The sequence below is a fragment of the Uloborus diversus genome, chromosome 10 (genome assembly GCF_026930045.1).
Source record: "Uloborus diversus isolate 005 chromosome 10, Udiv.v.3.1, whole genome shotgun sequence".
NCBI lineage: Eukaryota > Metazoa > Arthropoda > Arachnida > Araneae > Uloboridae > Uloborus > Uloborus diversus.
The window spans coordinates 33,346,687-33,360,294 of record NC_072740.1 but is presented as its reverse complement, the minus strand read 5'-3'; the positions used below and the strand labels follow the sequence as shown (position 1 = coordinate 33,360,294).

Genomic DNA, 13,608 nt, shown 5'->3' with positions numbered 1-13,608 from the left:
ATGATATTTGTTTTAAGTAAACTAAAAAATGAAACTTCATTTCATCATTATAAGAAATAAAATCTATAGCTAGTGCCCTTGTAATAAAAGTAATTAATGTCAAAAATTGTAACAACAAAATCGAACCCTTTGCAAAAATCGTTATCACAAAAGTGAAACCTTTTTGCGCAAAAGAATTATAATTGAACTTTTTTTTTAACATAAAGATGTTCATTGCATTTTATTTCTCTCCTTTTTACAACGTTCGTATTCAAGATTAGCCACAAAAGTTCCCAATTTTTTCTGAAAGTAGGGGCTCAACTTATATGAGCAGCTCTCAAAAGGTGGGAGCAAACGCAGACCTCAACTTTGAAGCTTGAACACCAAATAACTTTCATTTTAATTGACTTAAAAATTTTTGAGTTAAATAATAATACTGTATAGAGACAAGAATGCTCTTCAAATACCCTTTAAAAAATATTTTCTTTGCTAAAAGGCACAATTTTGGACTTTCAAAACATTAACTGAGCAAATGTACCATCAAAAAAACTTTTTTTTTAATTATTTCCAAACGTTTCAAAACAAAATTAAGGATATGAATCTCAAACTGAATATTTTTTTTATAATATTTTCTACAAATTAAAAAATTAAAGACAGACTGTGTAAAAAATAAAGTTTCATGTATGTCCAAAAGTTACGATCTTGACGATGCTATTATTTGAGTACTAAATACATGATTTATATGTTTTAAAGGCATTTTTTGATCCTCAAAATCAATTGTTAATCATTTTAAAATGTTTTCATATGTTTTTTATGCAGTATCCTTGAAGCAAAATCATTTTTGTTAAACATATATGTGTGATGTCCAAATTGCGTTACAATCTAGATGCTGATAATTCTGTCCATTTATTCAATATTATAATATGATCTTCTGTCTTGTAACCTTAATAAAAAAGGCTATTATGATGTTAATTTCTTTAATCCATTGGTATTTTTCACAATTAATACGTTATGCATTAAACTTTACATAAATAACAGTAGAAACTCAAGTTATGATCGTAACGAATAGTAAACAAAGGCAGCAAAAATCGCCAAGCAAACACCGATTGGCGACAACTCACAGCGTACGATAAGCAAAGGGTTACCAGAGAGGAATTCAGGTTTTCGCTAACAGCGTCGGTTTTGCCAACTTTATCACCTGCGCTGGCAAAATGGATGGGTTTTTTTTTTCGAATTCTACGAAACCATAACAAAATTTTATTATTTTAAGACCAGTATATAAGGTGATTCAAGTTTTCATAAATCTTCTATCTTTCATTGCAGAATTTAAAAATAGATAAAGTTTTCATTGGAAAAGTTCAAAAACTGAAACTTTCATTATGATGACGTCCAAAATCTGTTACCTACTGGACAACTGTATGTCCAAAATCTGTTACCTACAGACCGATCCTTAAATTTGCTATTTATTAATTTTTATAAATACCTGCTGTCTTTTTATGTCTGTGTATGATGTTCTAGGTGTACATGCTATGCAATAAAAGCAAAATTTATTTCAACTTCCAAAATTTTAAAAATGGCTCAAAAGCAACATTTTTGTTCCCACCTTTTGAGACTTACCCATATGCGGGTTTTCGATTTTTTTTCCCCGATTTTCCTCCTAAAAAAAAGGGATTTGACTAATATGCGAGTATATACCGCATGCAAAACCAGTCGCTGATGAAATTTAACATGATCAGTTTAGAAAAGTTTGAAACTTTATCAATATTTCAATTTTAGGGAGGGGGCCACTTACCCCAATGACCCACTTCCCACCTACCCTATAATATTTTGTTCAAATTATTATACTACATTAGTCTTACAATTTTAAATATTACTTTTTAATTGTTATTTTAGGACAGTGGTAGGCAATCTGATCCTTACAGCCCACACTATGAAAGATTAATTCTGAAGCAATAACAATGTTTTATAAAAGGTTTTGTCTAATACTGTAAACTTTTATGTGAACTGGAACCAAATCAATACTAGTTGTAGAAAAATTGCTTCCTTCAAACAGTCCAAACTAGTCCTTAAAAACGTTAATTTTTTCCTTGAAAAGTCCTTGAATACTCCTTGAAAAAAAAATTCAATTGTGTGTATGAACTAGGGATGTTTGTGATCTGAAATTTCCAACATTTCCGAAAATTTTGGTCTGGCAACATTCTAACGCTTAAAAATTATGTGTGTATTAAAAAGAAAATTATGTTTTTTTGCATTGATTTCAATGATTTATGTATGCATATTTGAAGAGTATTTCCGGAAGAGGGGGAGGGTGTTGAGTTTCCAAAAATTTCATAGTCTTCACAAAATTTTAATTACTTGCACCTCTGGTATGAACAGTGATGCAGTAATTATATGGGAAAGTGGAGTAAAACCGGGACCCTAAGGTTTGCAGGCTACCAGAAATCACAATTTTTAGCATCAAGGAACATCATTTTGCAAAAGTATGCACTACTTATCTATTAATGTAATCACAGTATCCAAAACATAAGTGTTACCTTTTTTTAAATTAATTTTTTGTAAAAAAAAAGTCATTTTATCTGGTTTTGCCCTACTGGGGGGGGGGAGTTTCCACAAAATTCAATTTTTATTTAGTGACATGTGTGAATTAGTATCATAACATAATAGAATAAGTATAAAAGGACACATAATTGATGCATTGTCAGTAAATTTAATCGTCCTGACCTTTTAATTTTTTGCTGCAATATGAGGCCTATTGACACAAGTCGCAAGTAAAATAGTTATCTTCCTCTTCGGCCCCAGAGCAGCTTTCATGGCCCCAACGACGACATTGGATCCATCCCTTACCACCCTTGGAGTCCAAGTAAAGCCCATTGCAATAAATGCAGGCAGTATTGTCATCCTCTTCACTGGACTCATCCCTCATTTGCTCCTTCGTTTTTTTTTTTTTTTTTTTTAATTCTTTTTATTTTCTGTCTGTTCCTTTTTGGCATCTTTATAATGTTACCTTTCCTTTGATCCTTTATCTTTCCTTCGGGTTTTTTTTTTCTTACGCCCATCTTTGATCTTCTTTCCATCATTTTTCTTTTCTTCTAATGTTGCCTGAAGATGAAGCTTGTTTAATATATCTTGTTTTGTAACCTCATTGTAAAATAATTTGGTCAAATAAAAGTTTTATTATTATATAATAGATTTACTATGTTTTAAAAATCGCTGTACTTGTAAACGTACAGCTTTCATAAAAAATGCCGTCATATGACTACACAGAATGCTACAGGCAATTACTTAGAATGACAATAGAGGTAATTAAATGTTGCACAAAGAGCGCTACATACCTTTACTGTTGCAGAAACAGAAACGTAGTATAATCAGTCTAGTTTTGTTCAAAAATTTTAAGCAAAACCCACTCAAGCAGAAATCTTTTCATAGGAACGAAAGAAATAAGTCTATTACATTTTAATTTAATTGCTGCTGCTTCTTCATCAAAGTGAAAGGTAGTTCCTCTCTTGTCCATGCGATTGCAGTGCTTACAAAGGCTAGAAGGGTACCCGGTACCCGGTTTGCTCCCGACTTCCTGGTGTTACCCCACTTTCCCCTATATATTTTTTTAATCACAAGCACACACAAATTCAATTTAAAATTCCTTTCTGTTTTTTAAATCAAAACAAGTATGTTTAATTTATCTTGAACTTCTAAAACATGTCTTTGCTAAATTTTCTTTTTATTTTTTTCATACCCTTTTTCAAAAGGAGGGAAATAATAGCTATTGTTTTTGAAGCAGTAATTCCATTAAAAATTGTTGAATGAACTAAGTAAATGTTTGAAACCTGGGATGTTCCTATAGGGTATACTCCATATATGCCGTATACTCTCAGTTTTTAGATATATATGATCAGTTTATATATGATTGCATACACATATTTTGCATTATGGATTACTGGAAGTATACCCTCAGAAAAGTTGATTTGAGCTGTTTGAAACAATCGTAAGATCTGATAAATTTTAATTTTCTTTTATTTTCTAGATGTAGTCATGTTTTAAGTTTAAAATATTATATTGTATGGTTATGTAATACAATGTATTTTTTGAGCTGGTAAATAAAATGTTGGGAAAAAAAACTACACAGATGTAAAAAGCAACTTTATGATTGCTCTGAGCAGGGGCGGATACAAAAAACTATTTTAAGGGGAACATTCTGAAGAATGCCCCCCCCCTTCCCCCCCCCCCCACACACACACACATGAACGAACCTACGGTTTTTGGGTGCGAAAAATTTCTGAAACTGCTTGGAAAGTCAATAAAAAGCTCAGAATCGACCTGGAATAAGGCATATAATTGGGGATAAATGTTGCAAATTAATTTCATAAGCTATGAAACAAAGTAATAGTTCAAACATTTACTTTCAAAAATAGTTAATGAATTAAAAAAGTACTGTAATTGTTTACATTTTATGCATAATGTGTTTGAATATAATGTGGACAGACACTGATGTAGACGGTTTAGGGGGGGGGTCATGACCCCCATGACCCTCCCCTTTTATCCGCCACTGGCTCTAAGACTATTTAGGCGACTTTTTTACGTTTCAGGCCACTAAAGTAACTATTTTCAAGCAAAATTTTGATGATAACCCTAATAACTCATGCTTTAGTTTTTCCCAAGTGGTAATTCAAAACTGAAAAATTGGCTTCTTTTGCTGCACTGACAAATTGTACCACCAAAACTTTTTTCTGGATACAGCACTGTATTTGACATGGGAAAATGTTTATTCAAACTCTTCCACCATCAATTAAATATGCCATCTCAAGCATGTATCTTTTTCTTTTTGAAAAAATGTGTAATCATTTGTAAAGCAAAGAACAATTTTATGATAAGTGGTCCGGGCTGTAAGGTCTCTCTAACCTCTTTTAATCTTTTGAAGTAATTCTTTTGAAAGTAATTATTATTATTTTTTTTTAAGTTAATTCTTGCATAAGATGAATATCTTGCTCTCGAAACATTTCTTGAAACCCTTGTATTACTCTCTAGGTTTATAGACCTTATCGAGCTACTCCCCATGATATGAATCATTTCCATTCTGAAGAGTACATTGATTTTCTTCGAAGAGTAACTCCTGAAAACATTCAGGCCTTCAACAAAAGCCTGAGCAGCTTCAATGTTGGAGATGATTGGTAAATATTAATTCTAATTGTTTTTGTGGAAACGTCATGTACTATTTTTATTAATCTAACATGTTGTGATCTCAATTCAATGTGTTTCCAAAATATTTTGTATACCTGCCGGCTTTTCCATTCTTGGTGGAAGACCCACTTCGAATTTTATGGAAAGAAGACAAGATCTTCCATTCCCATTTTCTGGCATGGAGATGTAAAATTTCTGGACATTTTGAAGTGGTGGAAAAAAACCTGTTTTTTGGGGGGAAATTGGAAAAAATGGAAAAATTGATTTTTTTTTTTTTTCATGAATAAAAATATTATTTCTTAATAGCTCTGTGTTTCTTGGAATATATAAAGGGTTAAGCATCAAAACATATATGCAATTCCACACATCTTCTTTTTCTGCTTGACAGAAATACACACACATAAAGGTAAGTTTAATTAGAAATAAATATCCTTTTTTTGCTTTAAAACTGAGAACTTTCTTGGTCAAACACCAGAGACAAGTCAAACCATCGTTAAACCAATAATATTGGGTAAGGTGTGGTGTGTCTAATCATAACAATTACATTTTCTATTTTAGATTGCCTTTGAAACTTGAAATAATAATTGTAATTTTTGGCTTTCAAACATGATTGATATTGTTCGAAAGAAAAATAAGTATGATTTCCCTTCCTTACAATGTAACTTTACTGTCTGAAAATGAATGCTTGTGCGTTTTGCAGTTATTCATACTGCAAAAGTTGCAGTTTATTCATACGGCTGTGAAACACCATAATAAAAGTAGTCATACCTGCACTTTTGAACAAAACTGAGTTATTATAACCAAGTTTTTTTCTGTTTTGTACTTTACTTAATAAATAAAATGTTTTAGGATCATTTAATTACGAACTTTTTCTTTTTTTTCAAAAATTCTGAAAAAATAAAAAATCTGAATCAAATATATGGAAGAGCCAAACATTAAAACACAATATTTCAGCTTGAGCTCAACTGAAGATTCTACTTTTGTGCTTAGCATGGCAGTTACAGTGTGAAGCAAAAAATCTCACTTTGTTTGAAAATAATTTACATTATATCTCCTAATTTATGTATTGTTTCACGGTTTTCTTACAATTTTAAGCAAAAGACCTGCCATTTTAAAGTTGTTTAACCAAGTAGAGGGACAGTTCGTTTGTTGTGCCTCGTCAAACAGTATTTGATGCGGTATGCCCAGAGCCAGATTTAGACTTAACGGAGCCCTAAGTTATTTCATATATAGGGTATTTTGTAGTTTGAACAACGTTTTCCTCGGTGGTGTAAGAGAAAATTTTAAATTTTTTCCCCTTTATTGTGTTTGTCCCTTTCCTCTGATACATACAGCAATACTTTTACTTTTTTGATTGTTTTTTAATGTTATTTTATGGGGGATGTTCTTTTTGGATTGACTTTAAGTGGGGAAATGGTATCAAGAGAGGGACCCAGGACTTCCCTTTAAGTGGAGTAAAGAATATTTCCAATTGTGAGGGGTCCGGGGGTTTCTCCCCCTGAGGAAATTTTGAAAAGTAGGTATAAAATTCTGCATCAGCTGGAATTGACTGAGCTGGTGGTGTATTTCATGTATTTCTGCCTTAGGGCCCTGGCTATAGGGCAGTAACTTACTGAATATACCTGCCTTGCCTTCAATGTTTGAGTTGAACCGAACCATTGTTTCGGTCACTCGTCTGGTCATTGCTAATTCTGTATTAGCTACCAGTCAAGGGTCTGGCCAGAGGATATTTGGGTCCGTTAACGGACCCTTAACAATAATCCGATCAACCAAAACGGACCTTTCACAAAATCCCGATCAAACAAAACGGACCTTTCACAAAATCCCGATCAAACAAAACGGACCTTTCACAAAATCCCGATCAAACAAAACGGACCCTTCACAAAATTCTGATAAAGAAGATCGGATCTGTCACAAATTGTTTATTGAAAGAGCAAATCTGAAAACAAAATAACGCATATTTCTGTGTATAAACCGATAATTTTTGGAACCTTTTTTTAAGTCAAATTAGAGGAATCAGCTTATACAAAATCGGCTAATTTTGAAAAAAAAAATCGGCACTCTTGCGATGCGATAAATAATTGCTACTGCCAAATAAATATAATGGTTGTTTGTTTTATCACAGCTAATTAGCGGCGGTGTTGTAAACTTTTCTGAAAAGGCATTGGCAAGCACTTTTCTCCACTCATGATTTAATAAACAATAATAATATATATCTGCGAAATGAACATAGAACTGCAAAGGAATAGTAAGGATGAGGAAAAAATATGATCGCTTCAGATTAGAAAATATTCTCATCATTTTGCCAGCTTGTCAATATTTGCGTTTTTACGGTGCAGTGCGATGTTTAATTGTTATTTTGGGAGAAAATTATATGGGTTTTGATTTTTCGATGCTAACAAGGATGATTAACTTTAAATAAACTCTTTTAATTACCGTTTTTTTTTTCTTTAGATGTCTACATTTTGAAAAATGCAATCTTTTAACATCCGATATGAGAATCATATTTTGTTCTTCTTTCAAGCTAACTTCGCTTTATTAGGATTCAAATAAATGAAAAGTCTCTTTATTTCTGTTAGAACTCTCATTTCAAGTTTTTAAAGCAAAATTCCATTTTCTGTTATGAGTCAAAAATTAAAATGCTGAATAGATGGTTTATTTTATTTTTTGGGTCAACTGTGTCCACAGATATTAATGATATGTTTATCATAGGACTCTAAAATGCAATTTTAAAATAATTTTATCAAAAACATTTCTTTTACAAGCCGTTTTTATACTTTTGATGCCTTCACTTTGAGAATTGCGATCTCTTTGCATCCGCTATGGGAATCCGATTTTACGAAATTTTGATGATTATTACGCTTTGTTAAGAGGTAAACAAGTGAAATATCTTTTTATTTTTGTTAAAATCACGGAATTTATAAGTTTTAAACGAAATTCTGTGCTTTTTAAGAGTGTCTTGGGTCAAAAAGTTGAATGCTGAACCCTATTCTGAATTTTATTTTATTTATTCATATTTTTGTTACAATTATTTTAAGTACTGTACAGAAATATATCTAGTATAATTTAACATAATGTAGAATGGTAGACAAATATTGATACTTGAAACAGCGATGCCCCCCCCCCCCCCCCCCCCCCGCCAAATATCAGAAAAAAATCCAGAATGATTTTCTCGACGTAGAAGAGGAAAACACTCAACTTTAAGTTTAATTGATGCCATTTGTGCCATCTCTAAATTCTAAAATTTTGTTTTGACAATTTTTTTTTTTGGTGAAATTTTTTGATTTTTCACAAAAAACGGACCCGGTGAAAAATCCTGGACAGACCCCTGCCAGTTTGTTTGGCACTCTTGGCTTCCTTAAGGTGTTTTCCACCTCCAGCTCAGTCACTCCTATGCCGGGCTGATGAGTGCTAATAAGCACGAAACTGCAGTCCTCAGCTGGAATTGACTGAGCTGGCGGTGTATGTCATGTAACAACTTTCAGTCAAAATTTGTACAAAATAAGCTTTACTTTATGTTGCTGCACATTACAAACTAAGCTAGCATCTATTTCACCTATTATGATGCTCTTTTTTGTTACTGCAAAGATTATTAAATTTTTTAATTTTAGTCAGTATTTGGGCAGTATTTAGTCAGTATTGGTCAGTATTTTATAAATTTTGGTGAGTAAAATCAGTATTTTCGTCCTTCCAAACAGTTTTACCCCCCTGTTGCTGCTATACAAGCAGAGATACGACAAGGTCATTTTGCAGGACAACAACGCACAGCCACATGTTATTACAGTACTGGTGAAAACCTACTTGAAGATACTTCAGTCGGAAGTTCTGCCACACCTGACAGTATTCACTTGACTTCACCCCTTTCAACTACTGCTTGTTCCGGTCAATGACACCTAGCCCAGTTAAGCAGCACTTCCATTCTTATAAAGATGTCAAAAATTGGGACTCCTGTGGGGCCTTATAAATGTGTCGTTTTTAAGACAAGAGATGCAAATGCTTCCATAAAGATGGGAAAAAGCGAATGCTAGCAATTGATGTTTCTTCCGTAACACGTTTTTGAGTGATTTTTCAAAATAAGGCATTAATTTTCACAAAAAACAGTGAAAACTTATTCAACATCCCAATAAACTAAACAAGGAGGAATTCATTAAAGATACAAGTTACACTACTTAGCACTACGTATTTACTTTGCAACATCATTCTTCTCTCTTTATGAAATGCTAGATTCATCATATTTTTAATTAAAAAAAGTCCTATTTCCATTACGGATGCTTTGTACTGTCAGATTGTGCAGGGGTTCTTCTGCTATTGGTTTTCCAGTATATCCTTGCCTCAGAGAGCAACAGCAAGATATCTAATCCCAGAAATAACATTAAGATATTTTACTGTTGCTCTGAGGTGACAATATGATTTATACCAATAAAGAAAGAGCTATCTTAAACTTCAACAAAACTTCAAAGAAAACTTTTATTATTATTATTATTTTATTTATTTTATTATTATTTTTTTTTATTATTTTTTTTTAAAGTTTTTGTTGTTCCCAAACATTTACAATAAAAGTAATTAAAATTGATTATACAGTTTCTTGATTTCACTTTCAATTATATTTTTTCCTAATGGCAGGCATTTAATCCCCAAAACCCTTCCCTTCAGCACACATGGCCTTGTGTGCAATTTCAGTTAATATGCTTCATTTTTGAGATATGAAATGTATCCTACACACTCAAAGATGCAGTTATTGTTTGTAAAAGGAGTATATTTTATGTGATGTTTCTTTTAAGAATTATTCCAATAAAACTTATTGGTATAGTTCTTAATAATTTACATTTAATGTTATTGTCTGTATTTCAACTTTTAGTGATTGTTCTTACTTTTCTGGTGTCAAATATAGTAAAGTAGTCATTTTATACATTTTCTTTGCATTTTAGCCCAGTATTTGATGGTCTTTTTAAATTCTGTTCCATCTATTCAGGAGCATCTTTAGATGGTGCAGTTCGGCTGAATAATCAAGTAAGATTTTTCTTTTTGTGTTCATCTTAATGTCTTTTTTTTTTTTTGGTTTGTAAACACTATTTACTGTTTATTTCTTGGATAATGTATAAAATAGTTTTAACTACATGTAATGAATTTTGTTACAAATCTATTTGTACAACAATCTATTTGTACAACACAAAGATTGTGTATACAAATCTTTTTGAATTTGGTTGCTTTGATTTTAAACATATTTGACAAAAAACGAGAAAAACCTATAAAAATGCTTAACGTCAAGATGATATACAATTCAATATCTAAACTGCACCAAGCCTTTTGATCTGCTAAAGATGTTAGACTCGCCTTTCGCACTGCCGTGATTTATAGGATTCCTTCCACCCCACCCCTCCCGATAAGTTTTACAACATTGTTTTTAAGTGGGAATTTTTTTTTTCATCGCTGAAAATTTAGTTATTGAAACAAAATGTGTTGAAATTTACAAGTAGTACTTTTAACATATCAATCACTTTTAACTACACATCTATTATATAAAACTTTTTGTATTTTAGTGATGCATACCTGTTATCAGTTACTTTAAGCATAAATTATTCTTTTATAGTGTTAGTGACACAATTGATTCATATCATTTGTTGTTGATTTAAAAATGTATGAGCTGCTTAATATTATTTGCTCATTCTTAAGTTCTATGACATTAATGTGAGTTTTCAGCAACATTTTATCAATTTCCTTAAAAAGTTACTTTAAATGATTAAATCACCATTGTATGTGTGTATATAAGTAAAACAAAAATGTACATTAATTAATAAAACAATTGTTAATTGTTTTGAGCAATCATATTGCTTTTTGTTCTCATTTGACTTTTTTTTTGGCGTCCTATGATTTTATTTTCCCTCTGCCTCCCTCTGCAGCCCCACCATCGACCGGCCCCTCCCGGTGCTGCTCCTCTAGCGAAAACAGTCTCCAGGTTGCGTCCATGTCCTATACACACACGCACACATACCCACACATAAACACACACATGCCCACGCATTCATGCCGGCACACAAACACACACGCACACACATATACACACACTCGTGATTGAGAGAAACATAATTTGAATTCAAGATGTCAAAACTCAAATTATTACTTTTTTTTCTTTAGATGCTTATTTTTATACATTTCTTTAAAATATTAGTTTGGAGTTTAAATTGTTTTTGGTTGAACCCTGATTTAGATAACAAAAGAACCAGAAATTTGATAGTTGTGGGTAGTTAAAGCTTGCGTTGTTCAATTCTAGTAGTGTGAATGTAAAGTTCACACGAAATACTTGATTTATTTCAATCAGTATCTTTCTTTATGTAAAAGGAAAAGGAATGGTATTTGTTTCTGGGGATACTATTTAGGATTGTCTATGTCTGGGAATACTGTTTTTAATTTTTTTGGGGAGCTACTAAAGCAACTATTTCCGAATATAGACTTCACTCGAGGCCCTGAAGTAATTATTTTACTTTCCTTAAGACATTGAAAATTGATCTCATTGTAATATCAAGTTCTTATTCATTGACATAGCTCTTTTTTAACCCTAATTTAGTTTTTGGCATTCTTAAAGGGGCCTCACAAGAAGCAAAATTTTTCAGGGTCAAAAAAGAAGCTTCACTATAAGTGACCAAAAATATTAAATACTGAATGTCCTCTCTCAAACTTAGGACAATCCTAAAATAATTTCTAGAATCATTACTGTTAATATAAGAAAGGCATCAAAGGATTGGCTTTCTTAAATATTTTCTCAGAAAGCTTGTGAAAGAGTAGGAAGTTTAAGACTCTAGAGAATACAACTCCAATTCAAATGGGAGGAGATGCATGAATAGTAGTCTCTATCATGGTTATGGTCGGGGGGGGGGGGGGACTCTGCAGTTCTGTAGTAGAAACTTTGCTTCATATGTCAGAGGTTGTGGGTTTGAGTCCTTCTGGTGCCCCACATCTTATTGTCTCTATTGTGCTATAAATCTGTATTGTGTTGGCTTACCTGCAAATAAAAAAAAGAAGTCTAACCTCTTGATGCAATGTCACAAATCTTTCTGTAGAGTTTATGAACTACGGACACAAAACCAACAGCAAAATGTGGAGCTATAAAGGCAACTTTTTATTAACATGAAATTTTGAACTTCGGAAAAAAAAATTTTTGATTCAACCCCCAGTACACACTGCTGTTTCACATTTTCAGGCTCAAGTCGGCACGGGTTGCCATTGTTCAAATTGTATGAATTTTTTTACAACTATTTTGGTCTAAAAAGAAAAATATAAGAGGCTGTGTGGCTTGAAAAATAGACTTTTGTTATTTTGGGAGGCACCCTAATATATATATACACATATATAAAAGGTGTTTCAAAAACAATTCCCCAATTTTGAAAAGACAACAGCAAATCCGTGTGAGATAGAAAGTTGAAACAAGTTGTATGTTTCACCAGGGCTCTGGAATTTTTTGTACACCTGTTTTCAAAAATAGTTGAAAAATTCATAGAAAGCTGTAATCAAATGTTTTTTAATTCGTGTATGAAAGTGCTTATTGAACAGAGGTCAAATCTCACTGTGATGTGTTCGATATGGACACCTTTCTCAACAGTAATAGTATTACCTACCATTTGATTTCATAGTGTTACAGCTATAAAGGGTATTCGTATTGAACCTACAGATTCAATGTGGACTATGAGATTTGACCTCTGTCAATAAGCACACTTTCATACATCAATTAAAAAACATTTGATTACAGCACTCATTGCCCGATTTTCGAACTATTTTTGAAAACCAGTGTATGAAAATTACAGACCTGCTGGTGCAACGTAGCTCATGTTTCACCTTTCTACCTCACTGGGTTTTTACTATTAAGTCATTTCAAAGTACTAGAGTCCTTCTTCATATATCAATTAAAAAATATTTGACTACAGAGCTCGTGAATTTTCGAACTATTTCTGAAAACCGGTGTATAAAAAATTCAAGAGCGCTGGTGCAACATACAACTTATTTCACCTTTCTATCTCACATGGTTTTGCTGTTATGTTGTTTTAAAATAGGGGAGTTCTTTTTGAAACACCATATATATATATATATATATATAATAATAAATTTTGTTTGCTTATTTTATTTATATATATATATATATATATATATATATATATATATATATATATATATATATATATATACATGTGTGTGTTTGTATAGTAGTTTCATATGGTTTGTATTTCAAACCTGTCAAATGTAAATTTATGCATTTATTGTTATTCATTGTTTTTTTTTAAATATGGAGTTTGATCTTAAGTTTCTTAATTTATTACTTCTAGTGTTGTGATATTGCTGTTAATTGGTCAGGTGGGCTGCATCATGCTAAAAAGTTTGAGGTAATTTCATATTTTAAGTACTTTATACATGTTTTTCAATTTAATTTATCCGTAAACTGTCTTTTTTATGTAGTAAAATTTC

At 31.9% G+C, this 13,608-nt stretch overlaps 1 protein-coding gene across 2 annotated transcripts in view; it reads left to right on the top strand.

Annotated features, from left to right (window-relative positions):
- LOC129231808 (histone deacetylase 3-like) overlaps positions 1 to 13,608 on the top strand; it is an 86,440-nt gene that overhangs the window by 12,312 nt on the left and 60,520 nt on the right. For both annotated transcript variants that reach the window (XM_054866185.1, XM_054866184.1), the window contains exons 3-5: positions 5,002 to 5,144; positions 10,083 to 10,164; positions 13,470 to 13,526. In XM_054866185.1, the coding sequence (XP_054722160.1) occupies positions 5,002 to 5,144; positions 10,083 to 10,164; positions 13,470 to 13,526 (282 nt within the window). The remainder of the gene's footprint in view (positions 1 to 5,001; positions 5,145 to 10,082; positions 10,165 to 13,469; positions 13,527 to 13,608) is intronic.